The sequence below is a fragment of the Cygnus atratus genome, chromosome 1 (assembly GCF_013377495.2).
Source record: "Cygnus atratus isolate AKBS03 ecotype Queensland, Australia chromosome 1, CAtr_DNAZoo_HiC_assembly, whole genome shotgun sequence".
In the NCBI taxonomy this organism is placed as follows: domain Eukaryota; kingdom Metazoa; phylum Chordata; class Aves; order Anseriformes; family Anatidae; genus Cygnus; species Cygnus atratus.
The window spans coordinates 111333649-111360116 of NC_066362.1; the positions used below are offsets into that span (position 1 = coordinate 111333649).

Consider the following 26468-nt stretch of genomic DNA (forward strand, 5'->3'; position numbering starts at 1 on the left):
TCCCTCCTCAGGGCGGCCGGGAGGGACGGCGGTTGGCGTTTAGCGGTTGGGGCCGTTATGGCGGTTACGGGGGGAGGCTGGGGGAGGGGGCTCTCCGCCTGCCCACGGTGGCGTGGGGGGGGGGTACCGGGGGCGCGGGGCCGCCGTGGGAGACGGCGGTGTGAGGTGGGGGGGGGAGCGCACAACATGGCGGCGCTGCCGCGCGGGGGGAGGGGGCGGCGGGCTCCGCCGAGGCACGAGACGGCCCCCCCCGCCCCCCCCTTCCCGGAAGGCGGACGGGGCCGCGGCTCTATGGTTCCACAGCGCTAGAGCGGCCGGCCCGAGGCCCGCGCTGCGTCACCGCGTTGGAGGGCTCTAGCCAATGGGGAGGCGGCGTCCGGGCGAGCGCGTCACCGCGCGGCTCGCGGCCTGCCGCCGCCGCGGTGCGTGGTGGGATCGCGGAGGCCCTCGCGGCTCGGCAGGAAGGAGAGCGGAGCCCCCGCGGGGGGGAGGAGGAGGAGGAAGGGGGGGGGGGCAGCGCGGCCGGGCTGTCATGGCGACTAACATCGAGCAGATCTTTCGGTCCTTCGTGGTTAACAAATTCCGCGAGATGCAGGAGGAGCAGCAGCAGCAGCACGGCGGGTAACGAGCCGTTCGCCAGGCGGCCTGGGCCTAGCGCGCGGTGCGCGGGCCCCGCCTCAGGCCGGGGGGGGGTGGGGGGGCCGGGGCCCGTTTTCGCCTCAACATGGCGGGGCCGGGGGGTCGCGGCCTTGCGGGGGAGGTGGTGAGGGAGGGAGGGAGAGGGGGGAAACGGGGGGAGGAAGGCGGGAGCGCACCCGATTTGGCTTACGGGTTTCCAGTGTTGGCCTTGCTTTCAGGGGCAGGAGGGGAAAGGGCGAGAGCCCGTCTGGTCTGTAACGCTCTTCTCGTTACGTTTAACTTCGCCTAGTTTTTTTTTTTTTTTCGCAGCCTTATCTCACCAAGCAAGCAAAATCTGCTAGAGGAGATTGTATGGTTACTTTGCAAGGGGAGTTGAGGAGTCCGTTTCAGTTCATACACAAACCCCCGGGGGCTGGGTCGTTTGAGAACGTATTTTGCTCCCTTGTATTCCGTTGGCACGAGGCGTTCTGTCGCAAACAAGTGAAAGTTAATCGAAAAGTAGATGTTTCACTGAATGCGTGGCTTCTTCAGGAGGCTAAAATGTTACTTTGAAGGGCTGAGTATAATAAATGCGTATGAATTAAAAGTCAAAAAAGGCTCAAAATTGCTTGTATTATGTTGATATTTTTTTTGGTTAGTGGAAAGGTAGAAGGCCAGCCCAATGGTGACACAGTCCCAGCTGAGCAAGCCAACCCTTCAGATGACACTGTTGCTGGTGCTGGGAGTCGTCAGAATGATCAGATAGTGCAGAAAATAGAGGAAGTGCTCTCTGGAGCCCTTGATACAGAACTGCAGTGCAAATCAGGTAAATGAAAACACATTTGGCAAGTACATTCTTGTTTAAGAAGGTTGTCATAGTTCTTAAAATCAAGTCATTTTTACAGAGACAAAAACATACTCTTCAGTACTGATTCTCTCACTGAGCTTCATCGGACAAGTTGTGTTTATTGTAACATTCGTTAAGTATTTTTTTGTCTTCTGTGACTTACAACTGCAAATGGACAGAGAAGGACATAATTGAAAAAATGAAGTTGGTTAATACATGAAAGCATTACTTAATATGGAAAAAAAATATCTTTTCTGTCCATTACAATAATGATACAATGTATAATATCTATGTGTGTAGAAAAAATATTTGTTGGTACATCTGAAGTGTTTTGTGCTTTATTCTTTATATACCTGCTTCAGGGTCTCAGTATTCAGTTCTTATTAAGAAAGCTGGTACTGATATGGATAAGAAGGACTGTTGCGTTATTTTGATGTGGCTTATAAGATTATTTCTAAAAATCATATATACTAAAATTCAGAACTGTATGACTAATTGTTCTGTTGGAGTGAGATGCTCTGTCATTTTAAAATTAATAATGTAATTACCTTAAAAATGTAGTTAGTTAGATTGCAGTCTTCCAGAGGTTAATACATTTTTATATAGCTGTCTCATAACATCAATAAATTACTAGATTTGTTCTTCCAAAAAGTTGAATCTGAGTATCTCTTCTCATGGGACTGGTCTTTTCTCTAAAATTTCCAAATGGGGACAGTCACTGAGATGGAAGGGTGTAATTACTGCACTTCTAATTTTTCGAATTTAGAATGTAGGTGGCTGCTATGTACTTGGTAAGTATAGTTCCAGATTTAATTTTTTTTTAAGAGGCAGTATAGAAAATGGTGACAGAAATTTTATATTTCAAAGATGTTATTTGCAACATTTTGGCATTGCTTCTTTCTTTTTGTGTATAGTGGCTTGTTTACCTTGAGCATTTCCAGCAGTCTTTTACAGGTATGCCGTAGGAGTAGCACTTCAGGCTGGCATCTGGTTTGTTTGTATTTTTGTTGTTCTGCTGTAGAAGAATGAGGCAAGTTAACAGGGTAGTAAATATGTGAGACATAGTAATCTGGAAGTTGATAACCTTAACCTATGGTAAATATTCCCACTGTTCATATGTAAAAGGAGTTAACATTACTGTTAGTCAACAGTTAGGGATTATTTGAAACTGCTATGCAGAAAAGTTCACTTGACTCTGTTTGCAAATCTTTTAGCAATGTTGGTGGAAACGCTATTTTTTGTTAAAGTGTGTATTATGTAAAAATGTGAGCTCTTAAAGCTACCTGAGATATGTGTTTATAGGATATTATCGTTCATTGAATGATTTTGCATTGTTTACTTCAAAGAGTATGCTTTGTGATCACAGCTAGATTATAATCGGAGAACCCATATTGCTGCGCTGGCTAGTATAAGTGTAATAATTTAAGATAACATGCAGATTTTAATATATATCTCATATTTAACAAAGACTGCAGCAATTTACCTCTAGAAGAAGTGTTTTTCTCATGAAAACATGGGACTAGATCCAAAGAAGGGTAAGAACCTTACATGGGTTAAATTCATAAGGAAATGAGGTATAGAATTAAAAGGTGATTGAAATCCAGTTTTTCTCTTCATTTCCATGTCAGTGGCTGGCTGTCTCTGCAGTCACCCGAATTTATTAGTTAGTTTTCTGTTTGAAGCAAAAACTTTATTAGGTACTTGCATATTGGCAGCGTCTCACAGTAACTGCAGTCCGGTCTGAGCATCTAGTTGCCTGCAATGTCTTAAAGCCCCTTTGGAATCAGGAAACTAGATGCTGGTTCCCCAAAGACACTTGAAGAACTTGATCAGTCAGCGAGGAGCTTAATTAGTGAATGTGCTTAGATCAATTCTAACACGCTCATAGTATTGGACTCACTCAAAAGCTATGGTGATAGGACTTTTTAGAGCATACTAGAAGGTAATGGGCCGGCCATGTTTTGTATGCTAAATGTGCCACCGCTTAGATCATTCGTCTGGAAAATGAGAGTTTTTCACTTCCATCTGCAGCTTCATGTAGTTTAAAAACAAAACAAGTCTTCGGCCTCCTGGGAGAATGCACCGCCGAGTTGTATATAGGTGGAAAGTTATCCAACTACTTCTTGGAAAGCATCGTGTTCCCAGTAGAACTGTGTTGCTGACCAAAAACGCTTAGCCGTTTGAAAGCAGAATTACTTATTTTTACTTACAGTGATTACTGAGAGGAAAGGTAAGAGTGCAGAAGAGGGAGTGTATGCCAGTTGTGTATAGTAGTTTAGTGAAGAAGGCATGGGTGCTAAGTTTAATTTTTTTTGTACCTTTTTTCCATGTACTTGGTTACTAGCCTAAAAGATTTTTTAAATGTAGTTTTAATAATATTTACAAGGAAAATATCATTTTCTTTTCTAGATGTAGACAAAAATACTGTGAACAGTAGTACTCAGTCTACAAAAAGAAGCTCTACTGCTGAAGGTGAAGATGAAATTCCTAGAAAAAAATCAAAAAAGAACAAAAAACACAAAAGCAAGAAGAAGAAGAAAAAGAAGAAGAAAAGGAAGAAAGAGAAGAAGCATAAAAAGCAGCCAAAGGAGTCAAAGTTGAGTGCACGTCATGGAGAGCATGCAGACTTACAGCCTGCTTCTCACTCGATGCCAGAGAAATCAAGCTCCAAATTGAGCGTACAGCATGGAGGACTTGGAGATGCAAATCTGGCTGTCCAGATGCAGCCAGAAGAACTGTGCTTAAAAGCAAGTGAGGAGCTTGATAGACAAGCTTTAGGACTTGTTTCTCATTTGAGAACTGATTCTCAGCCATCTACAGAAAATCTTGGAAGTGAGAAGGGGACTTTGTGTGCAACAGATCCTCAGTTTAATTTAGAAGGCAGCCAATTTGATATCCAACAAAATGCTAGTATGACTCAAGCTCAAATTTGCACTAGAGAAGAACAAATTAAACAGTCTTACGAAAATATTTATCCTGTAGCTGTTAATGTGAGTGAAAAGGGTGACTTTTTCGTTACTGGAAGCAACGCTTCGTCTAGCATCCCATCTGCAGTTGCCAACAAATCTGAACTTCAGAAAGCAGTTCTACCTTCAGAGGTGACAGAAGCACTAAAAGGTACAGAGAGTGCTTTGAGGTCTAAAGGCACTGGGGAAGTAAAAGCTTTGGAATCTCAGACCATGGGGGTGCTGGAATATTCAGAAGCATCTCTAAAATCTATGGCCCAGGGAGGAGTGAAAGTGTTGGAAACAACTTCAGAATCTGTGTCTTTGACAAGTGATGTGACAACAATTCCTAAATCTGCAAATCAGGCAGATCTCGATACTGTGAAGGCAGCTCACATGTCTGTGGCCATGGAAGAAGTGAAAATTATAGGAGCAACTGAATTAGGGGGTGTAAGTAGAACTCCGGAACCAGTCCTGAATCCCCCAGTTTTATCTGATAATTTGAGAGTGGCACAGTGCAGCTCCATGGAAAGTTCAAGCGTCTTGGCAGCAGCCTTGGAACCTGTAGCTATGATGGGAGATGTTAAAAATAAAACAGACCCAGATGCAGCTTTGCAACATTCTTTTAAAATATCTACAGCAACTGCTATAACCCAGGTGGAAATGAAAAGTGCCAAAATACCCCTAGCAGCAGGGGCTGTTACAACAGTGAAGGCTATTGAACCAGCTGGAGGCTATGTGCATATTGAAAATGTGAGAGCTTTGGAGAAAGTTCTGGAACCAGTTGGTGCGGTAAAGCCAAAAACCTTGGAAACAGTCATGAAACCTCCAGGTATGATAGCAAAAGGTGAAGGAACTCCTGATTCTGCAACAGCGTTCCTGCAACCTAAAGTCTTCACAGAAACGAGAGGCTTGACAGATGTGAATGTGGTTGCAGAGACAAAAGGTTTGCAAGCAACTTCAGAACCCGTAGCTGCTGTGCAGACTCTCATTCCCCAAACAGTTCCAGAAATCCAGATGGTGGAGGGTTTTCAAGGTCCACGAGCAACCATGGATGTTGTGACAGTGACAAGAACAAAAAATCTAGAAACAAGTCAAGCTACTCTGCAACTGGAAAATACTTACGCTTCAAAAACTTCTGAGAGTGAATCAAACATGAGAGGTTTGGAAGCAACTCCACTGTCTTTGCAGAAAGAAGAAATGAAAGGTCCAGCAGGAGTCTTAAGACCAATGACTGTGGTAGAATCAAAAACTTTAGGAGCAACTTCACCGTCTTTGCAAATGGGAGTTATAAAAGCTTCAGAAGATTTAGGAGATCCGGAGTCTCTGGGTAGAGCAAAGATGAAAACTTTGGAAGCAGTCTTGCAGCCTGGAGCCCTTGTAGGTGCACGGGGCTTAGGAGAAAGTGTGTATTCTGAAGCCAAAATTGGCAGTAAAGTCTTAGAAGCAAATCCAGGACTTCTGGCTGCAGAAGAAAGGTCAGAGAGGACTTCCGAATCGGTGATTGCGCATGTAAGAAAGGAACCAGTTACAGAAATGATGCATGTGGTTGTAGGGGAGATAAAGGATTCTGAAGTAGCTGCAAGTTCTGCCATTACAGAAGTGAGAGGTTTAGACAACTTGTCAGAAGTTGAGGCAGTTGCAGAGGTAAAAGGTGCAGAAGCAAGTTCAAAAACGTCATGCTTAATACAGATGAAAAATCTGGAAATGGCTGTGGGATCTGAAACAAGGACATTAATGCAAGACTGGGGAACAAATTTGGTATCTGAGGTGGAAGATATGAACAAAGCAAAAATGAGCAAAGAAGTAGTACTAGAACCTGTGCAAAGAGTAGCAATGACTACTTCGGAAACAAATTCAAAATCTGTACACATGCAAGAATTGGGAGCAACTGTAGAATATGGGACTGGACGTAAGCCAAGCGAAATTGAAACAGCAGTAGAATACATGGCTATCAAAGCAGCAGAGTATTGCAAAACTACTCCAGAACCTTTGCAGGAGCAGGTAGGTGATTCAGAAGCAGTATTAGAGTCTTTGCCAAGAGCAGAAATAAGTATAGCATCAGAAACAGTGACAGAAGTGAGAAACTTGAAAGAAACTTCGGAATCTATGATTTCAACAGATGTGAGAACTCAGGGACCTACTGTAGAATATGTAATTGCAACAAGGAGAACAGGCACAAAAAAACTTGAGGCGTCACCTATGATTGATGTAAAAGATTTGGAAGAAGCTTCAGAAACCGAGAAAGGAATGAAGGCAAAATATTTGGAGCCAGCATCAGAAGCCGGAGAAGTGAGGTTGTTGGAAGGTATGAAAGAATCCACAACAGCAGAAGTGGAAGGTTCTGAAACAGTCAGAGAGTCTGAGGTACACATGAATATCCAAGATTTGGAAGCTTCACAAACATCTGAAAAAGTGGCAGTGATGAATGTTTTAGAGGGTGCTTCAGAAACATTCACTGTAACAAAACAACATTCAGAAGCTATTCCAGAATTTTTGCATGCTGAAAAGCGAGAACATCTGCAAGCAGTTTTTGAAGCCAAACCTACTGCAGAATGGAAAAGTACAGAAGAAGCTCCAGAAGTGTTGAGTGCTGCTGAAATGAAATCTTCTGAAGCAGTTCCAAAAACTGGGGACACAAAAGGTCTGGAAACAATGCTGGAACGTGAAGTGGCTGCAGAAGTACAACATTCAGAAGTGGGGCAGTGTCAACAAATGGAGGATGTGAGAATTCCTCATCAGGCTCAGGAATATGGCATACTTGTTGAGAAGAAAGATGCAGAGCAAACTTCAGCATCAGAGCCTTTTGTAGCAGTAAGTGGTCAAGAGATTACTCCAGAATCTGTGTCAGCTTCAGAAACAGCTTTTAGTTCTTCACATTCAGCGGGGACTCCTGAATCCCAAATAATCATGGACACAGGACAGTTGGAAGCAGCTCCAGCTAGTGTAGCAAAAACAAAAGATTTGGAAGCAACTCCTGTTCCTGAGACTGTTGTAGAGCTGAAAGAAGCAGAAGCAGCTGTGGGGTCAGAGGCAGACACAAAGGATTTGGAAGCAGCTCCGGTACTTGAGTCTATTACAGAAGAAGTTCCAGTACTTGGGGCAGAGGCAAGTCAGTCGGAAGTAATTCTGCAAGCTGAGACTGACAAAGAAGCGGCTGCAGAAGAGGCATCAGAAGCGAGAGATTCAGAAACATCTGATGTGCAGCCTGATGTGGCGGCACGAATGAGGGAGACTCTGATGAGGCTTGAGAAAGTTGATAAAAGCAGCCATAGAAGCAGTGAAAAGAGTAAACATGATGCAAAGAAGCAAAAAAGGAGTCGCTCCAAGTCCCAGTCCAGGTCTAGGAAGCGGAAGAAAAAATCAAGGTCACGTTCTACTTCCAGGCGTGTGACCTCTAAAAGAGCGCGTTCTAGGAGCAGAAACTATTCAGATTCCAGAAAAAAGCATTCCAAATCTAGATCCCGGTCTGTGGAGAAAAGAGAGAGAAGATTGTCTTCCCGGAGGTCCAGGCGCAGACGTTCCAGGTCGTCTGACCGCTACAGGTCTAAGTCCAGGTCAGTGGAAAAGACCCGAAGGTCTGGGCGCAGACGTTCCAGGTCATCTGACAACTACAGGTCTAAATCCAGATCCGTGGAAAAGAGAGGGAGCAGATTGTCTTCCAGAAGATCCAGACGCAGACGTTCCAGGTCTTCAGACCGCTACAGGTCTAAATCCAGATCAGCAGAAAAGAGAGGGAGCAGACTGTCTTCCCGAAGGTCCAGGCGTAGACGTTCCAGGTCTTCTGACCACTATAGGTCTAAGTCCAGGTCAGTGGAAAAGACCCGAAGGTCTGGGCGCAGGCGTTCCAGGTCATCTGACCGCTACAGGTCTAAGTCCAGGTCACTGGAAAAGACCCGAAGGTCTGGGCGCAGGCGTTCCAGGTCTTCTGACCGCTACAGGTCTAAGTCCAGGTCAGTGGAAAAGACCCGAAGGTCCGGACGCAGACGATCCAGGTCTTCTGACCGCTACAGGTCTAAATCACAGTCAGTAGAAAAGAGAGGGAGCAGGTTGTCATCGTGGCGATCCCGGCGCAGGCGTTCCAGGTCCTCTGACCGTTCTAAATCTAGATCCAGGTCTTCAGAAAAAAGAGGGGGCAAAGAGTACTCATGGAGGTTCAGACATAGAGGGTCTGGTTCCTCTGATCGTTCGAAATCAAGGTCTAGATCTGTTGAGAAGAGGGGTCGGAAGGCGTCTCTAAGAAGATCTAAACGTCAGCGCTCCAAGTCTTCTGACCGCTACAAGTCTAGATCCAGATCAGCAGAAAAAAGAGATCGAAAGCAATCATCACGGAAATCTAAACGTCAGCGCTCAAAGTCCTCTGACCGTTACAAGTCTAGATCCAAATCAGTGGAAAAAAAGAAAGAGTCCTCACGAAAATCTAAGCGTCGTCGCTCAAAATCTTCTGAACGTTACAAGTCTAGGTCTAGGTCTGTAGAAAAAAAGCGCAAAGAATCTTCAAAGAAATCCAAACGAAAGCGTTCCAAATCTTCTGACAGCGTTAAGTCAACATCCAAATCTGTAGAAAAAAGAGAGAGTAAGTTATCCTCAGCAAAATGCAGTAGCAAGCATGCAGAGTCTTCTGAACATCAAGAGTCAAACACGTGTCTTGAGAAAGTAGATGGTCCTGAACCTTTCACAAGTGAAGGCAGCTCCTCCAAATCTTCTAATGGTCCCATGTCAGCTTTGTCTCTTGAAGGAGTAAATGGCCCAGAGCTGCCACCATCGTTAGAAAGTAGATACTCCAAAACTTCTGATAGTCTTGAGACAAGCTTGTCCTCTGTTGAAAAAACAGCAGATTTGCAGTCTTCTGTGGTGTCTGAACATGATAGCTCCAAAACCCCAGATGACCAGGAGCAGAGATCTGTTGAAAACACACAGTCTTCAGAGCTGTCTGTAACACTTGAAAATGGATCAACCGCACCTTATGGCTCTGATGTAGGGTCCATGCTAACTGAAAAAGCAGCAGCTCTGGAATCTTCATCACTACCTGAACTTGCTTTCTCAGCATCCAAATCAACATCCTCATCTGTTGAAAAAAGAGGAGGTCCAGAGACAACTTTAACAGAATTTCAGCTTTCCACGTCCCATGAAGATGAGTCAAGATCTACATCTCTCAAAGAAATAGAGGGTCCAGAGCCTCTTCCGACACTTGAAAGTGGATTCTCTTTATCTTCTGATGATGGCAAGTCAATCTCCTTGTCCTCTGAAAAAATGGAGGTTCAGGGGTCCTCTCTGATGTCTGGAAGTTTACTTTCTGACTTGCCTGACGGTCATGAATTGAGACACATCCCTGTTGAAAAAGCAGAGCTTCAGAAGTTTTTGCAGGTACCTCAAAGTGGCTCTTCTGAGTTGGCTGACAGCATTGAGTCAAGGTCACTGTCTTTTGAAACAGCAGAAGTTCAAAAACCTTTTTTAGCACCTGAAGTTGTTCAGTGCTCTGAGTTCCCTGATGTCCATGAGTCAGCCTCCTTGCCAGTTGGAAAGGACCAGATGCGGGATCCTTCTCTAGCTTCTGATGATGGATCTTTCAAGACTCCTGACAGACATGAATCAGCATCCAGCTTTGCTGCACAAACAGAGGAGCTTCCGTTGACGTCTGAAGGTGGGTCCTTCGAGTCACCTGATGGAAAAGTAAAGGCTCCAGATGCTTCCCTGACATCTGAGCGTGGTCCTGTTGAGATCACAGATGACTGCGTTTCAACTCCATCTTCTGCAAAAATGCAGGAAGTTGTCCTGACAACTGTAGGACAAAGCTGCAAGTCTTCTGAAGCTTGTGAGTCCAGTTCATTTGCTGAGAAAAATTTAGACGGTCCAGCATCTTCACAAGTACTTGGAGTTGGCTGTTTTGAGTCTTCTGAAATACATGAATCAAGATACCTGTCTGCTGGAAAAACTGAGGTTACAGAATCATTGTTGATGTCTAAAAGTGAAATTCCTGTGTGCCATGATGGCCGTGAGTCAAAATACAGTTACTTTGAGAAAACAGAAGGTTCAGAACTGTCAGTGGCTCCTGAACGTGGGTGTTTTATTTCCCCTGAAGGCTGTGAACTGACATCCACTGCAGCTGAAAGACGGGAGATGCAGAAGCCTCCTTTTCCACTGGAAAGTGGATTCTTAAAGTCCACTGATGTTTTGGGATCAGTAAGCATACCTACTGAAAAATTGGAGGCCACAGTGCATTCTCATACATCTGAAGGTGGGCTTTTCACATTGCCTGGTAGTAATGAATTGAGAGCTACCCGAACTGAAGAAGTAGAAGCACAGAAGTCATCTTTGCCCTCTGAACTGAAGTACATTGCATCCTCTGATGGACACAAGTTGAGATCTGCCTCTGATAAAGAAATCCAGGTGCAGGAGCCATCTCTGATACTGGAAAGTAGATGTTTTGTTTCCTCTGATGTTCATGAGTTGACACACACCCCTTTCAAGAAAGCTGAGGTAGAGGATCCTTCACAGATACCTGGAAATGAGTACAGAGTGGGCCTTCATGGCCCAGAGTTGACATCAACCCTTACTGAAAAAACAGAGGCGCGGGAACTGTATCTGGCTAAAGAAAGATGTTCAGTGTCTGTTGAGAGCCAGGAATTGCTGTCGCCCCCTTTTGAAAAGACTGAAGTGCAAGAGCCTGCTCTGACATGTGAAAATGAATGTGCTGTATCCTGGGACCACCAGGAACTGAGGTCTAGCTCTCCTGAGAAGGTAGAGGTCCAGGAGCCTTCTGCAGTACCTGATAATCAATATGCTTTGTACTCTGAAGACCAACAATTGCAGTCTTCCCTTGCTGAAAAAGCAGAAGTACAGGAGCATTCTCTGCTGTCTGAAAATGAATATGCTCTGTCCCCTGAGGGTCAAGAGATGACTGCCAGCCCTGCTGAAAAAGAGGTGCAAGAACCTTCTCTGACATCTGACAGTGAATATCCCACATTCCCTGAAGGCCAGGGAGTACGGTCTACCCTTGCTGAAAAAAAAGGGGTGCAGGAGCCTTTTCTAATATCAAGTAGTGAATATGTTGCATCCCCCGAAAGGCAGGAGTTGTCATCTGTTGTTGAAAAAACAGAAACGCAGGATTGTTCTGTGCTGTCTGAAAATGAATATGATGTATCTCCTGAAGGCCGTGATTCAAGATCCAGCCATGTTGAAAAAGAAGAAATGGGGGAACATTCTGAAACATCTGAAAGTGAAAGTTCAATGTCCACTGATAGCCAGGAGTTGCAATCTACTGTTGGAAAAACAGAGGTGCAGGAGTTGTCTCTGTCTGAAGGTGAATGTACCATGTCTCCTGAAGTTCAGGAGCTGCATTCTAGCCCTTCTGAAAAAGCAGAGGATAAAGAACCTTCTCTGACGTATGAAAATGATCATGCTCTGTTCCCTGAAAGATATGAACAAAGATTGACTCAGGCTGAGAAAACAGAGGATAGGGATTCTTTAACATCTGAAAATGACCATATTTTGTCTTTTGAGAGCCAGGAGGTAAGATTCACCACTATTCAAAAAGAAGAGGTGCAGGACTTCTCTCTAACACCTGAAAGAGAACATACAGCATCCCCTGATGGCCAGAGGTTGAGATCCCTCACTGTTGAGAAAGCGGGTGGTCTTGAACCTTTAACGTTAAATGATAGAGCTTCCATGTCCCCAGATGTTAGTGACTTGAAATCCATGCCTGTTGAAAAGATGGATGATGAAATGCATATACTGCCTGAAAGAGGATGCTCCATGTCCCCTGATGGCTACAGTGTGAAATCTGTTCCTGGTGAAGAAACAGGGGATCTAGAGCCCTCTTCAACATCTGAATGTAGACATTCCACATCCCCATATCATGACAGCCATGAGCTGAAATCTCCCATGGAGGAAGAGGCTCTAGAGTCCTCTTTGACTTTTGAACATAGGCGATCTGTGTCCCCCGAGGGCCATGACCAGAAATCTGTCATAGATGAGGAAATGGAAGATAGAGAGGCCTCTCTGACATCTGAACATAGGCGATCCACATCCCCCGATGAGCATGAGTCAAGGTCTAGCGGTGGTGAAGAAGCAGAGTATTTGGAACAGCCATTGACAACGGAACGCAGATCCTCTGTTTCTTCTGATGAGCATGAGTCAAGGTCTACCACTGGGGAAGAAGTAGAGGATGTGGAACCCTCCTTGACAGGTGAACGAAGAGACTCCACATCTTCTGATGAGCGTGAGTCGAGGTCCACCACAGGTGAAGAAGGAGAAGATCGGGAGACCTCCTTGACAGCTGAACGTAGAGACTCTGTGTCCTCGGATGAGCATGAGTCACGGTCTACCGCTGGTGAAGAAGTAGAGGATTTGGAGCCCTCTTCGGGAGGTGACCATAGACGTTCTGTGTCTCCTGATGGACGTGAGTCAAGATCAACCACTGGTGAAGAAGCAGAGGACCGGGAGCCGTCCTTGACAGCTGAGCGTAGACACTCCACATCCTCAGATGAACATGAATCAAGATCTACCACTGGTGAAGATGTAGAGGATGTGGAACCCTCCTTGACAGCTGAACGAAGAGACTCCACGTCCTCCGATGAGCATGATTCAAGGTCTACCACTGGTGAAGAAGTAGAGGATATGGAGCCTTCTTTGACAACTGAACATAGACGTTCCACATCCCCTGATGGACGTGAATCAAGGTCTACCACTGGTGAAGAAGCAGATGATGTAGAGCCTTCCTTGACAGCTGAACGAAGAGACTCCACATCATCAGATGACCAAGGGTCTACCACAGGTGAAGAAGTTGAGGATATGGAGCCCTCTTTGGCAGTTGAAGACAAACACCAGGAGTCGTGTTCTATGCCTCTTGAGAAGTCAGAGGGACAGGACTCTTCCTTTATGTCTGAAAGTAGGCGTTCTGAGTCTTCTGAACGTGAGAAATCTAGGTCTGAATCTGTTGAAAAAATATCTGACAAAGAGTCTTCACGAAGATCTAGAAGCAGACGCTCTCCTACTCGCCAAATGAGTCGATCCGTATCTGTTGAAAAAGCAGCAGACAAAGAGTCCTCACGGAGGTCTAGACATAGACGCTCCAGGTCTGCTGCTCGCCAGAAAAGTAGATCCACTTCTGTTGAAAAAGCAGCAGACAAAGAGTCTGCACGGCGATCTAGACGTAGACGCTCCAGATCCACTGCTCGCCAAATGAGTCGGTCAACATCTGTTGAAAAAACAGCAGACAAAGAGTCTTCACGGAGATCTAGACGTAGACGCTCCAGGTCCACTGCTCGGCAGAGGAGTCTGTCCAAATCTGTTGAAAAAGCAGCAGACAAAGAGTCTTCACGGAGATCGAGAAGCAGACGCTCCAGGTCTTCCCAGCGCAGATCCCAGAGATATGATACAGAATCTCGCTCTAGACGGAATCGCTCCAGATCTGTAACAAGGAGAAGAACATCAAGATCAAAATCTAATCGTCGCTCTAGATCTAGCTCGTTGTCACGTTCAAGGCACAGAAGAAGGAGTAGGTCAAGGTCAGCATCAAGAAGGCGGCGTTCTTTATCTAGAGACAGACGCAAAAGATCTCAGAGAAATAGATCAAGATCTGCTGATAGGAGAAGAAGAAGATCAGATTCAAGAGATCGTAGGATATCCCTCAGATTACGGAGCAGGAGTCGAACACCTATTCGTCAAAGGCGATCGAGGTCAAGAGGAAGAAGACGGAGTTCTAGTAGGTCACCAATTCGACTGCGGCGATCAAGGTCTTCAGGGAGAAGAAGGGGTTACAGCAGATCACCTGATCGTCGTAGGTCCAGATCATCAGAAAGATTTTCAAGCAGGTCACCTAAACGTCTTACGGACTTGGGTAAGTGATAACTTTATTTTTAGTGGTTTCATAATTGCACAGTACTTTGTTTACACAGTCTTATTTTAACACATCTTTGTGGCATTCATAAGGAATTTATTGAAGTCATTTTCTGCATTATATTTAAACAGTAACTTTGAGTAAGAAAACTTTCATGTTGAACCTGAATCTGCACTTCCCATTTGGATGGAAGTGCATTTAAAGCAACGATACATGTATAAAGTTTATATATATAAATATACTTCAAAGCTTTTATGCAAAGGTAGTCTGCTGCAGTGTTGAGGAACACTGTTCATTGTAACTATTGGTAAAGGTCAAGTAGTCTCTAAGAAAGTTAAGAATTTCTAGTTTTCTTGAGAACAAACTGGGAATGAAAGAACATGTGAAAGTAAATGCCAGCTAGGGAGTTCTTAGCTCTGTTGTTGGCTGTAACTTGTTTCTGTGTTTCTTTTATTCTTGTCTCTTTTCCACTTTTGTATTTGATATTCAAAAGCTTTGCTATATTAAGAGGGACGTTGTTGAACTATCGACCAAATGCGTGATATGGAGGATTGATAGGCTATGCTGCACATTTTTATGGGCTTGGAAATGCAATTTTTTTTCTTGATTGTACTCTTGAATCTTGAGGTGAGATTAGTTGTCCCATGATTATTTCTACTACAGTTGGATTTTCAGATACTCCCAGTTGGAATTAACATACTGAATTATACTTTAGCTTCCTCGTGTAAGTTAACATATTTTGTGTTCTTAACCATATTAAATTAATAATAAAATTGATGTAAATGGCTAGTTTCTAGCTTGCTTAGTTCAGGTTTGCTGTGTCAATAGTGGCTGTTTCTTGGGGTTTTGTAGTTTGAGGTTTACTTGCAGGCAAGGCCTCAGACTGCTAGGGTATGATACCAAATGATGCAGATCTTACAGTATGGAAATCAATGTTGGACCAAGATTTCTTCCAGTTCTTTTTCTTGCACTACACAGAAACGAGTAACACTCTAAGCGCCAGGTTTATGGCCATAAACTTTGTTTCTCATGTAGTGTGAGAAACCATGCTTTGCTTTTTGACGTGGCTATGGACTACGTTCCTTGCTGTGGTCACATACATGTCAGTTACTCCTGCTGGAGTTTTGGTAGGTTAATGTTCAAAATGTAATGAGAAGGGAAACTTGTTTCTGAAAACGTTGCCAAACCCAGCTGATTTGAAAATAAGAAAAAATCCTAATGAACCTACATCACTTCTCTATGACTGGAGGAAGAGATGCCTTCTAGTTCCTTTAAATCATAAGTTTCATAAAGAAACATCTCATTTTGAGATGAGCTCTTGTATAGTAAGCTCCATTCATGGAACTTAGGATTTTTTATTCCTGTCTCAAAAAAGTTACCATGAATGCCCTAGAGAAGTATTTGGACAGAACATCATTTTGTATAAAGCGTTTTTAGAGTCTGCCTTGATGCTCTGATTATGCAGCAAGCTTGGATATATTTCTATTGCTTAAGTAGTAAAGGAATGTTATCCTTTTAGGATTTTTGTTAAACTTTATGTTTGCAGAGGTAGTGGCGACTTACTTATTTGCAAGCAGGCAGATCAAACAAGGTATACTTCATTTTCACTCCCTGTTTCTCTGATAGGGCCACAAATGCTTTTTTTTCCTTGATGAAGTGAAATTCTGTTTTAGTAACAGTTTTGTATATAATTGTATTTTAGGGAACTGCTTTTTTTATTCGGCGCTTTTCTTCTGTTATTGGTTGTAAGTAGCTGTCAGTCTAGGGCCTTCCTCAAGGCCTTTGAATGGTTTTCAAAGTAGACTTTGGAATTTAAGATGTCTGGAAATGAGACTACTTTGAAGATGACAATGAGTTGATGAAGTAAAATAGGCATCAAGAATAACAAATAGAACTTTTGGGATTATGGGGATTTAAGTTCTGAAGTTTGGACTCCTGTGCTTTGTGTAAAATTTTTAATTTCACTTGTCTGCTGGATAGACCAAATTAAAAAAAAAAAAAAAAAAAAGGTCTGGAGCAACTAAAATTTGAGTTATTCTCATGGAACATCAAAATGCACAGTGAGGTTAACTTTCTTTGTTTAGACTTTTAGTTTGCTAGAAATGCTTATTTATTACTAAAATATTAGGATTTTTAAAAAATCGTGTTTTTTATTTTATTTTTTTTTTAAGACAAGGCCCAGCTACTCGAAATAGCCAAAGCTAATGCAGCTGCCATGTGTGCAAAGTCTGGTGTTCCTTTACCACCAAGCCTGATGCCTATGTTATCTCAAAAGAAGGATGACAAAGCCAGTCAGAAGTCGTCAAGAGATACACTAAAGGAGCTCACTGAGGTAAGTGAGAACAACAATGCTAAACTTGAAAATAAGAAAGCTATTTTTTGTGACTGCTAGGTAAACCGATCTGGGCTGCAGTATGCCTATAGTGGTTATGAGTTACTAGGTCAAACTCCCGTTGAATATAACATGGGGATGTGTTGTGTACCTTGCCAACCTCAAAATATTTCAGAAGAAATCTGAGATCTTTTAGAGCCGTTGCTTCTGACTAGGTTTCTGCACTCCTGGTGGAATTGAGGCAGTATTATTAACTATTAATTCCAAGGTTTTCCTGTGTAGTAGTTTCGTGAGTTTATAGGCAATTTTTTATACAGTTAAGTCCTATCGGATTGTGGGATGCCAGACAACCTTGCAGCCTTTGGCACGCATTCTGAAACTAGCTAGTTTTACAGTTTTCTTCAGATTGGATTTAACAGTTTGTCTATGCTGTTTGGTGCATGAGTGCCTAGCAAACTTAGGAATGTATTTGATAATGTGTGTAAAGAAGTCAAAAGTACATATATTGGTAACATTCCTAAAGGATTTTCTCAGATTATACCTCCTACTTTAGAGAAGAAAAATGTTATTTGTAAAAGTGTTGTCCATTTTGGTTGAAAGATCCAGGTTTATTTACAAATGTTATTTCCCTTGATATCTTTTTTTTTCCCAGAAATGCAAGAAGATTGCTCAAAGCACAGATGATGTGATAGTGAATAAGCCTCATGTTTCTGATGAAGAGGAGGAAGAACGTCCTTTCTATAATCACCCCTTTAAGCTCAATGAACCCAAACCTATTTTTTTCAATTTAAGTGTGAGTACTTCTGTGATTTGCAATGATGTTTGCTATTGAGAGGGTGTAAATGTCCCATTAAACTCCTTCCTTTTGACTGCTGCTTTTTGAGGGCTGCTTTGTCAGAGTTTGTGGTGACATTTTCAGGACATGAGCATGTTGGAAAGAATAAAATGAGGGACCTTTTCTGCATATGCATGTGGTATTCGTATGCTTTGAAGCATGGATTAGAATATGTCTAGGTATATTTTTCAGCTGCATGTTTAGGATTTTTTGTGGCCATGAAAGTTCGCCCTGATTTTTCAGAGTATAAAGTACTGTAAAAGTATTAATATGCAAAGTGAAAATATAAATATAATAATATAAATGTATATTTATATGTATTAATAAATATAGTTTATGATGTATGCAATATCAGTAGTAATACATATTTACAGAAAATGTAAGGTAGAAATAAATTTATGCTTTATATCATACCATTAGCAGCGGTACGATGAAACTCAGGAAATCTTGGGGTTCCATGTAGGCTCTGAAGAGGATTGTTGTTTAGTGGTCATGGGCTGCTGTACCTGTTCTCCACAGCTTTGACCCATTTAGAGTCATCCTTTCCCATTTTTTCTTTGTTCTAGACTTAATTACTGTTCATATCCATGTTCCTTTGATAGTAGGAATTTACCCAATGTTATCAGCTTGTGTGGGTTCTGTTTGTCTCTTGCCAGATGAACCCATCAGAGATTTCTGTGGCCTATTAAGATATTAGAGAAACGTTCTAAGGAAAAGTCTCATAGGCTTATTTTACTTAGATATCCACGTTGCTATTAAAAAATACTAGAAACTGAAAAGGTTGAAAACTGCTTTCTATATAGATAATAATGTAGAGCTTTTTATCATCATATGGGTATCGCAGACACTTTTTTTTTCTTCCCAGAATTTGGGTGTGTTGGGGTGGGCAGGCAGGGGACAGATGGCACTACAGAAAGCATGTGTGACAAATTAAGATTGTTCTATCAGTGATGGTGTGGAAGGAAAGCCAGGAGATTAACTGTAAGAGTGAGGTTTTGCTTTTTTCTTTTTTTTTTGGCTGACAAAGCCGGTTTAAGAGATTATAGCTTCTGTTTCTTCCTATACTGCAGTTTGTTGCTCTTACATGTTTTTTAGATCTGCACTAAAAGTAAAACTGCTTTGAGTTTGATATTAGTAACCAGGATGACTGTTTTGTGAAAACTAAGTATTAATAGCAAGTGTATATGCAATACGCTATTTCTCAAAGACATGCTGCAAGTGTTGTGTTTTTTCAGGTTCTAACTTTTTCCAACTTTTTTTTTTTTTTTAAGACTCCCAGCATAAAACCAGCACCACCACCACAACCAAAAAATCAGGTCAGCCTGTCAAAGGAATTTCCTGTTTCATCTGGGTCTCAGCATAGGAAAAAAGAAGCAGATAGTGTCTATGGAGAATGGGTTCCAGTTGAAAAAGGCAAAGAAGATAGCAAGGATGATGTTTTCCCCAAACCATCCATTGAGGTAAGGAAGGGGAGGAGAGCATATACTTTAAGAAAAAAGAAACCATTACCTGGTCAGTCTGGTGCCAAACAGCAGCCTGTGAAAAAAAAACGTGTGCATAGGTAGTATTTGGCACTCTAATAAGCTGATTAGCTGAACTGCTGCAGTCTTCAAGTTTGCTCACCGTGTTTGTTTGAGCAATGATGAAATGATGAAAGCATCCTGTACCCATACTGTGTGCTTTTGTCAAGTAGCAACTTTGTTGTCTCAATAGAATTGAAACTTTTGCTTGAAGATTGAAAAGCAAGATTCTTACCCATTTTCTTGGAAGGGATTTTAATAAAATGAGTAATAAGTAAAGTTGTCCTACCAATGTTAGAGCAATAACATTGAATTGGAATGTAATCCGTTAAAAATAGATTTGAAAGTAGTTTTTAAAACTGCTGTTTCATTGAATGTATCTACTCGTTTTTTCAACTTTATAGTCCCATTTTCTTATACAGTTGTCTTCCATATGACCTTCTAAAGGAAAATCTAATTGTATGTATAATAAACTGGAAAAAAAATATTTTTCCCCTTGAGATGTCTTCAAAAGGATATTTTGTTGGGGTTTTTGTAATTAAGTAAATTATTTAAGATATTTCTATTTTTTCCAAGTTGATGTCACCTTATTGCATCTAAAGACTTGTTCTCTCATACCTTTCAAAGCAAGTAAATAAGAAAGCCTTGCTTTCAATTTCTGATAAAATCATTTTTCACCTTGGTACATTTCGTTTTTCAATGATATTCTAAGATTGTACAATTCACTTCCTGAAGCACAGTTGGTATTTTCTTCTGTGTTTTTTACAGCACCAAAGTCAGTGAATTTAACACAATCAACAGACACTTCCATTGTACACCTCAAAGTCAGAGTTTGAGGGTCAGGCACTGAAATTCACTGTTGTCTCACTGTAGATATTAACTGCTGTCTGGTCTGTGTCAAGAGCCACTAATGAGACAAATGTTCTGAAATGTTTGTACAGAATATCATTCCCAGTTACAAGTGTATGTATTTTTTTTTTAAAAAAAGCCCATAGGGTAGGAACATTTTAAGCTAATACTTGGCCATGTTTTTACCAGGTGGTAAAAAGTCTTGTCCTTCAAGTAATTAATGATAAGCTTGGTTCAGGCAAACTGTGTAGATGTCCACATTCAGGTTGCCAAAGACAGGAGGCATTTGACAAATGGGGTTAGACAAGCGCTGATGATTTGTGTATTGATTATGTATAAGAAGCCTTTAAAAATGGCATTGGGGTAAATATATTCAACATAGCTTTCCTTTCTGTCACATGTATCCTTATAAATGCTTGTAACCATTTTGTCTGTTTATATATTTTGTAAATAAATATTTTCATTTGCATTTACCTTAACGTGGTTTGTGTTAAGGGTGATTTCAAGGGTCAGTAGCTGACAGCAGAACATACCCATTCCATTGTGTTTGGCAGTCCTTAATCTTGAACTATAGGAAAATTCTTGTAGGAGCAGGATCCCTGTACGTTTCTCCAGGGAGTTTGAAAGGTAACAGAGTGCTTCTCTGCTTAATGTTATGACTTTTTTTTTTAAAGGTTATGGGACTCTTTGAGGATGAGATTGCTTCTGTTGAGCATAATAAGCCAGATAAGCTCCCTTGCTCCTAGACTAAGGGTAGTGAGGGAGCATGCTTCGATCTTAAGGAGGTTTGACATACAATTTACCTCCATTCGTTTTGCTTGCTTGCTAATTTTGATGTCTGGTTGTCACAATTCTGATTCAAGTCTGTGTTGATACTAAAAGTGAACACATAATTGGTTTTATTATTATGTATTTATTCAAGTCACAGGATTAGTTACAGTTGTACACAGCCTAAAATGGCCCTGCTAAAATATTACAAATTATATTAACACCCTAACGTTTTATTAAAACAGTTGTTTGTGGTGGTACAAGATGGAGAAAAAAAGTCATGCCTCTATTAATGTGAAGTATTGGAATGCGTGTAGATGCCAGGGAAATGTAGAAGGAACAAGTTATATTTGAAAGCTTGAAAGTACAGAGATAAAACGTTGGATTTAAGTTTGGAATATACAGTGGTGACTATTATGCAGAGAAGCCCTCTTGATCTAAAATGCAGGAAATGCATTTAGTGTATCAGTGGACTAACAAAGTGTGTAACAAAATGCTCGTCTTTTTATTGTCAACTTTTTCCTGCTTGGTTCAGTATTTGTGTGTGTGGGGAAAATGTTATTAAAACTCAGGATTGGAAAGGCAGAACTCTTACAGAGAATAGCATGCTGAACTTGAAACTGTTTTACTTGACTAAATAATAACAACTTTTCATACTTCAAGCAGAGATTTTTTTTCCAAGATCCAAAGCTGCCATCGCGTGTCTTGACATAATACAAAGCCATGATGGTCTCCAAAATGGTGACTGGCCATGTGGGGAAAGTGTATGGGAATTCTAACTAACCAGGGTATCTACTAATAGGCCCCAGTCCGGTAAAGCACTAAAGTACACATGTATGTTTAAGTATGTGAGTGGTCCCAATGTGATTTCAGTGGACTACTTGCATGCCTATGTGTATTGCTGGATTGAAGCTTTTGGTGAGTAGAATAACTTTCATTTATCTCCTGAACCAGTTTCACAAACAAAACCTTAAAGAATTATTTGAACTGTATAAGGGGGAACTTGTTAATAAAAGATAGTGTATATTGCAAAGAACATTCTTTTGCATACATAACTATCATGTTGAGTGATTGATAGAAAATCTTTTAATTGTTCTTACACCTTTTTTATAGTCTGTTTTTGTCATCTGGGACAATAAATAAACATTGAAGTCAGTTTCATAGACTCTTCAGACTTTGAGTCTGAATGAAGTCTTTATGAGACAGGCTTTTGAGTCTGTCTTGGTCAATGCCAGATGCTTTAGCAACGTGGTAGGGAATGATGCTCCTGGAGGAAATACTTTTTGTCCTGAGCTGTAAAAAACCAGTAACAACAACAAAAAAATCACCTTTCCCCATCTTAAACTAAGATTTAATAGCCAGAATACAAAAATAATTACTGTGTTGCATGTGATTGTAGACTTTTTTGTCTGCCTGTTACTGTTATTTCAGGATTTACTAAATTCTTGATGTGTCTCTTGTGGCAGGGATTTTGTGGGTTAGCTATATTCTTCTTTCAACAGAGTCAGTTTTAAATTGGTTTCATTTTTTTTCCACTGGCCCTTTATTCTAGTATAATGTGAGAGGCTAAGGCTGTGAGATGCTGACTAATACTAGATAAGTCTGTTGTAATATGAAGTACCAAAACCAAATGAAAAACAAACAAACAAACAAAACACAAAAACAGAACACCTAATTTTTGTCTGTGCCATTTGCTGTTTTGATTATTATGTTTCTTCCATGATTTAAACTGTTCCAACCCTTTCAGTCTCCTTCACATGCATGCGTTCAACTAAGTTTCACGTGTCTCTGAGTATTGTTGTTTTTATCCCTTCAATCCATAAAGGAGATAGCATTTGAATAGTAAGCACAGGAACTTACATAAGAGCTGTATACTAGCCATAATTTGTTAGGTCCTAACATACCCAAATGTTTTGGTTTTCTTTCTTGGCTGCTGTGCACATAGAGCAGAGGTTTTCATTGAGCTTCTTTGTTTCATATTTTTACCCAGATGATTTTGGTTATGTGGGAGATTGTTTCAATTTTATTTTTTTCATTAAATTTTATTCTTGTTTAGCAGCACAGATATAAATAATCCTTTCCAAAACAGTCAATCTTGTGAACTGCAAGTCTGGTTTCACTTTTATGCAGGTTTTTTTTTAGGTTGATTTTTAAGCACTAAAGCCAAGTCCATGGAATGCATGTGATTCTTGCTGTAGTATAGCTTGAAGTTTTAGTGTGACTTAATATGGTACTCACGTAAACAGCTCTATATGAAGGCCTTTGCCTGTTTTTTTTTAGTTAAATTATGTTTAATTCTGTTGGTCAATAAGATTCCATTGAACTCTAACATCTAAGTATTAAAAACCAGAACTTTCAGTGACCAAAATAGATCTCTGAAAATAAATCTTTAGATATTTTTTATGGACAGATCATACTAAATTAACAGGGTGTTACAGTTTAACTTCAGATTTTCGATTTGTTTAGGAAAACTCAGTGTATGTACATAAGAAGTAGCCCCAGGAATTTTTTTTCACATTGCCTGTTTATATGCCAAACCAACTATTTGATGTGTAAAACAACTCTGTAGTACTTGTGATATTTGTTCTGCAACAGCTTTTTCCAGATCAGATGGGATATTATTATTGTTTGATGTATTTTTAAAATACATCTTTTTCTTCCTAGGGCGTGGACATAACTACAGCCATGAATGATCGAGCACTGGCTCAGAAAAGGCTTAATGAAAACACGTTCGATTTAGAGGCCATGTGCATGCTAAATCGTGCACAGGAACAGGTATGTTGCACTTTTTCATCAGTGTTTTGATGAAGTTAAAAAGTATAAATGTTCATGCTTCATACCACCTGCATTTGCTATTTGTACATACACATACATGCATCTTCAGTAATTTTTTTGGAAGCTCAGCTTATGGGCACATACTTAAAAAAAAAAAAAAAAAAATGTAGTTAGTTTGCCTTTCATAGTACTAACATTGAACCAGAAACTTGCTAGGCTCAGAGTTCAAGGTTTAGGGCTAATATAAAAAGATACTCAGTTTTTTGAAATATCTGCATATAAATGAGCATTAATGAACGTACTACCAAATACAAGTGAAGAATCATATCAAAGCTATTGAGAAGCGATAGAAAATGGTTGTGACAAAATGTGCAAAATCTTTGTTTAGATCTTACATTGACTTTTATTTTGTAGATTGATGCCTGGGCTCAATCAAACTCCATACCTGGCCAGTTCACGGGAAGTACAGGAGCACAGATACTGTCTTCGGATGAGCTAACCAACAGTGGTCCCCAAGCATGGATTAGAAAGGTAGAAGTTATGCAGACATACTTGTCTAAATATCACATATTAAATATCAGCGAAAGTATCGGAACATGCCAAAAATGTGCTTTAAAAACCTATGGTAATGCATGTGTCAACTACAAGAGACTGAGTTAAATCTTTGTCTTCGATCAATTTAGCTACTTGCTGCTGCTGTGTTCATTTTGTTGTGCGTTAAAGACGTTGATCATGACATTTCAGTTGAATGTCTAGAGTACTGCAATAAGATGTGCGTCTGATACTTGAGTCAGTTCATACATACTTAACACTGAAACAACATTCACGATACTGGTATGGCTGCAGTGGTAGGTCCATCACTACTTTTACGGGATTGAAGCAGATCAGACAAGGTTTGATCCTGATGTCATTGAAGTCAATGATACTTTGGCATCACCTTCAGCAAGCCAAGTCCCAAATGGCCATTCTGTTTGGCTTGGTTCTGTCTGATTACTGCTTTGCCTCTATTTGTATCACCAGTGTTTTCTGGGAGTCAAAAATTGGGAGTATTAAAACAGGAGTTGCAGTTGGGTTAGTAAGTTTAACGTTATCCTCCAGTGAAATAGTTACCTCTTCCTACAGAGTACTGCTGGCTTGTTTTGGGGGTGTGATGCGTCATACATACATGCGTTTTATAAGTTTAATAAGTCATGCTTCATCTTTGAAAATGAATGCTGAACTGGTTCTCTTTCAAGAAGTAGAACTGAGGAATTCAAGCAATATCTGTTTTTCAGGTGAAAACGAATTATGAGTTACGGTGGTCATTTTCACAAGTAATGTAGTTGAGTATATGCTGTATCTGTTTATCCTTCCAGAATTCGGCGTTAAGGCAAACCTCAAAACTGGTAGGGTAGACTTGAGGCTTAGCTAGAATTTTCCACAGAACTTGGTGTAAACCGTGAACACAAAAGTCTAGAATTATGACATCCTAAAAATAGAAATATTTTTGCCAAGATTCACTAACTTGTTTTTCCACTTTGTATAGCCAAGCAATACAGAGAGCCAGGCAACACAGAGGTCCAAGTTACTTGCTAGATGGGAATCTTTTGGGCTCTTGTTCTGAATACTGAGTGTAGATAATAATCTTATTTTAAAAATTATCAACTTCTGAGATTGTAACAGAACAGCTGTGATTACAATAATTGTCACTGGCAGAGGAACTTAGAAATATAAAGCACACTCAGCAGGGAGGTGTGTTGGTGAGAAAAGGAGAGCTTTTTCACCAAGAGGCTTGCGAAAGAGATCAGCAAGCTTCCTGAGGGTTCTGCCTTTCTGCATACTTTGAGTGGAATCCCAAGACAAAGGAAAGGAAGCATCTCTGATCATCTCTTTCCCAAGCCTCCTTCTCATCCCCTTTTCCTTCCTTGGGGTTCTGAGCTGGTGGTCTTCTGTGCCTTGCAGTAACTAAGGAAAGGTCTGCTAAGGAAAATTAAGTGGAGAAGTCACGTGTTTTTTCTTGGTCTTTTAACTGTACTCTGTCATCCGACTGAAAGAAAGCTTTATAAGGAGAAAATGAGAGAAGAGACTGGTGTCTGGCTTGCGGGCATAACTGCTGTGAGGAGCAGAAGCTTATTGGAATGTTTTGTTGAACCTAGAACTAAGAGTGAGTTGGCAGAAGCACTTATGTCTTTCCCATAGCTGTAAAAATGTAGTGGTTTACAGTAGGCATCCTCCTTGGCAAGCGTCGTGTAGTTTGTCAGGATGGAGGCTGCTACTGTAAACAAGAAGAGTTGTTGGGTGAAGACCACTTCACTCAGAGGGTGGTGAGGCGCCGGCACAGGTTGCCCAGAGAAGCTGTGGATGCCCCATCCCTGGAGGTGTTCAAGGCCAGGCTGGATGGGGCTTTGGGCAGCCTGGTCTGGTGGGAGGTGTCCCTGCCCATGGCTGGGGGTTGGAACTGGATGGTCTTTGCAGTCCCTTCCAACCCAAGCCATTCTATGAAGATAATAAGAAGGACACAGTCCTCTTCCTGCTCGGCATTCCTCAGCTTGACTTCTTTTGCTCTTTCCAGGTTCCATGTTCGCACACACATTGCCATCAGACTCATAGGATGACAAGTAGTTACAGTCATGCGCCCTCTACAAAATGCGTTAGGGCTAACCAAGTGTCATCCTGGTTTTAGGAATGGTGGGGCCTGTGAAAGCCTTCACAAAACTCGTGTTTGATGAACTTAATGTGGAGTCATATCCATGTGATTTCACAGGAAAAAAAAGTGAATTAGGGATAATGAGTTATGAATGCATGTTATCTTTCTCAGTGACATGAATGCAAACCAACCATGAAATGCAAAGTACAGGTTACGTTTTATTTAGGCACGTGAAGTTGTAACATAGTTCCTGCTAATTATGCAATGTAGTGCTTGAAATCAGAATTGTACTTACTTTCCTTTTGTTTTGTCCTAAGAAAAGAACATATTTTTGACATTAAAAAAATATATTTGTAATTTTCATCTACTAGTAGGGCTACGGGATTTTTTGGGGTTTGTGGCATGTGTAAATTAATGCAGTTTTCTGACTAAAGATGTAGCTTACTGAAGGTGATTAGGATTTCATAAGAGATTGCCATAAGAGGACTTGTGGACATGTACTGTTTAGCAGA

General features: G+C 41.2%; 1 protein-coding gene across 1 annotated transcript in view; it reads left to right on the forward strand.

Annotated features, from left to right (window-relative positions):
- The window catches only part of SON (SON DNA and RNA binding protein), a 37969-nt gene that overhangs the window by 371 nt on the left and 11130 nt on the right, over positions 1 to 26468 (forward strand). Inside the window, exons 2-8 of the mRNA XM_035545836.2 lie at positions 1278 to 1444; positions 3875 to 14251; positions 16423 to 16583; positions 17236 to 17376; positions 18690 to 18878; positions 23220 to 23330; positions 23745 to 23861. Coding sequence (XP_035401729.1) covers positions 1278 to 1444; positions 3875 to 14251; positions 16423 to 16583; positions 17236 to 17376; positions 18690 to 18878; positions 23220 to 23330; positions 23745 to 23861 — 11263 coding nt within the window. The remainder of the gene's footprint in view (positions 1 to 1277; positions 1445 to 3874; positions 14252 to 16422; positions 16584 to 17235; positions 17377 to 18689; positions 18879 to 23219; positions 23331 to 23744; positions 23862 to 26468) is intronic.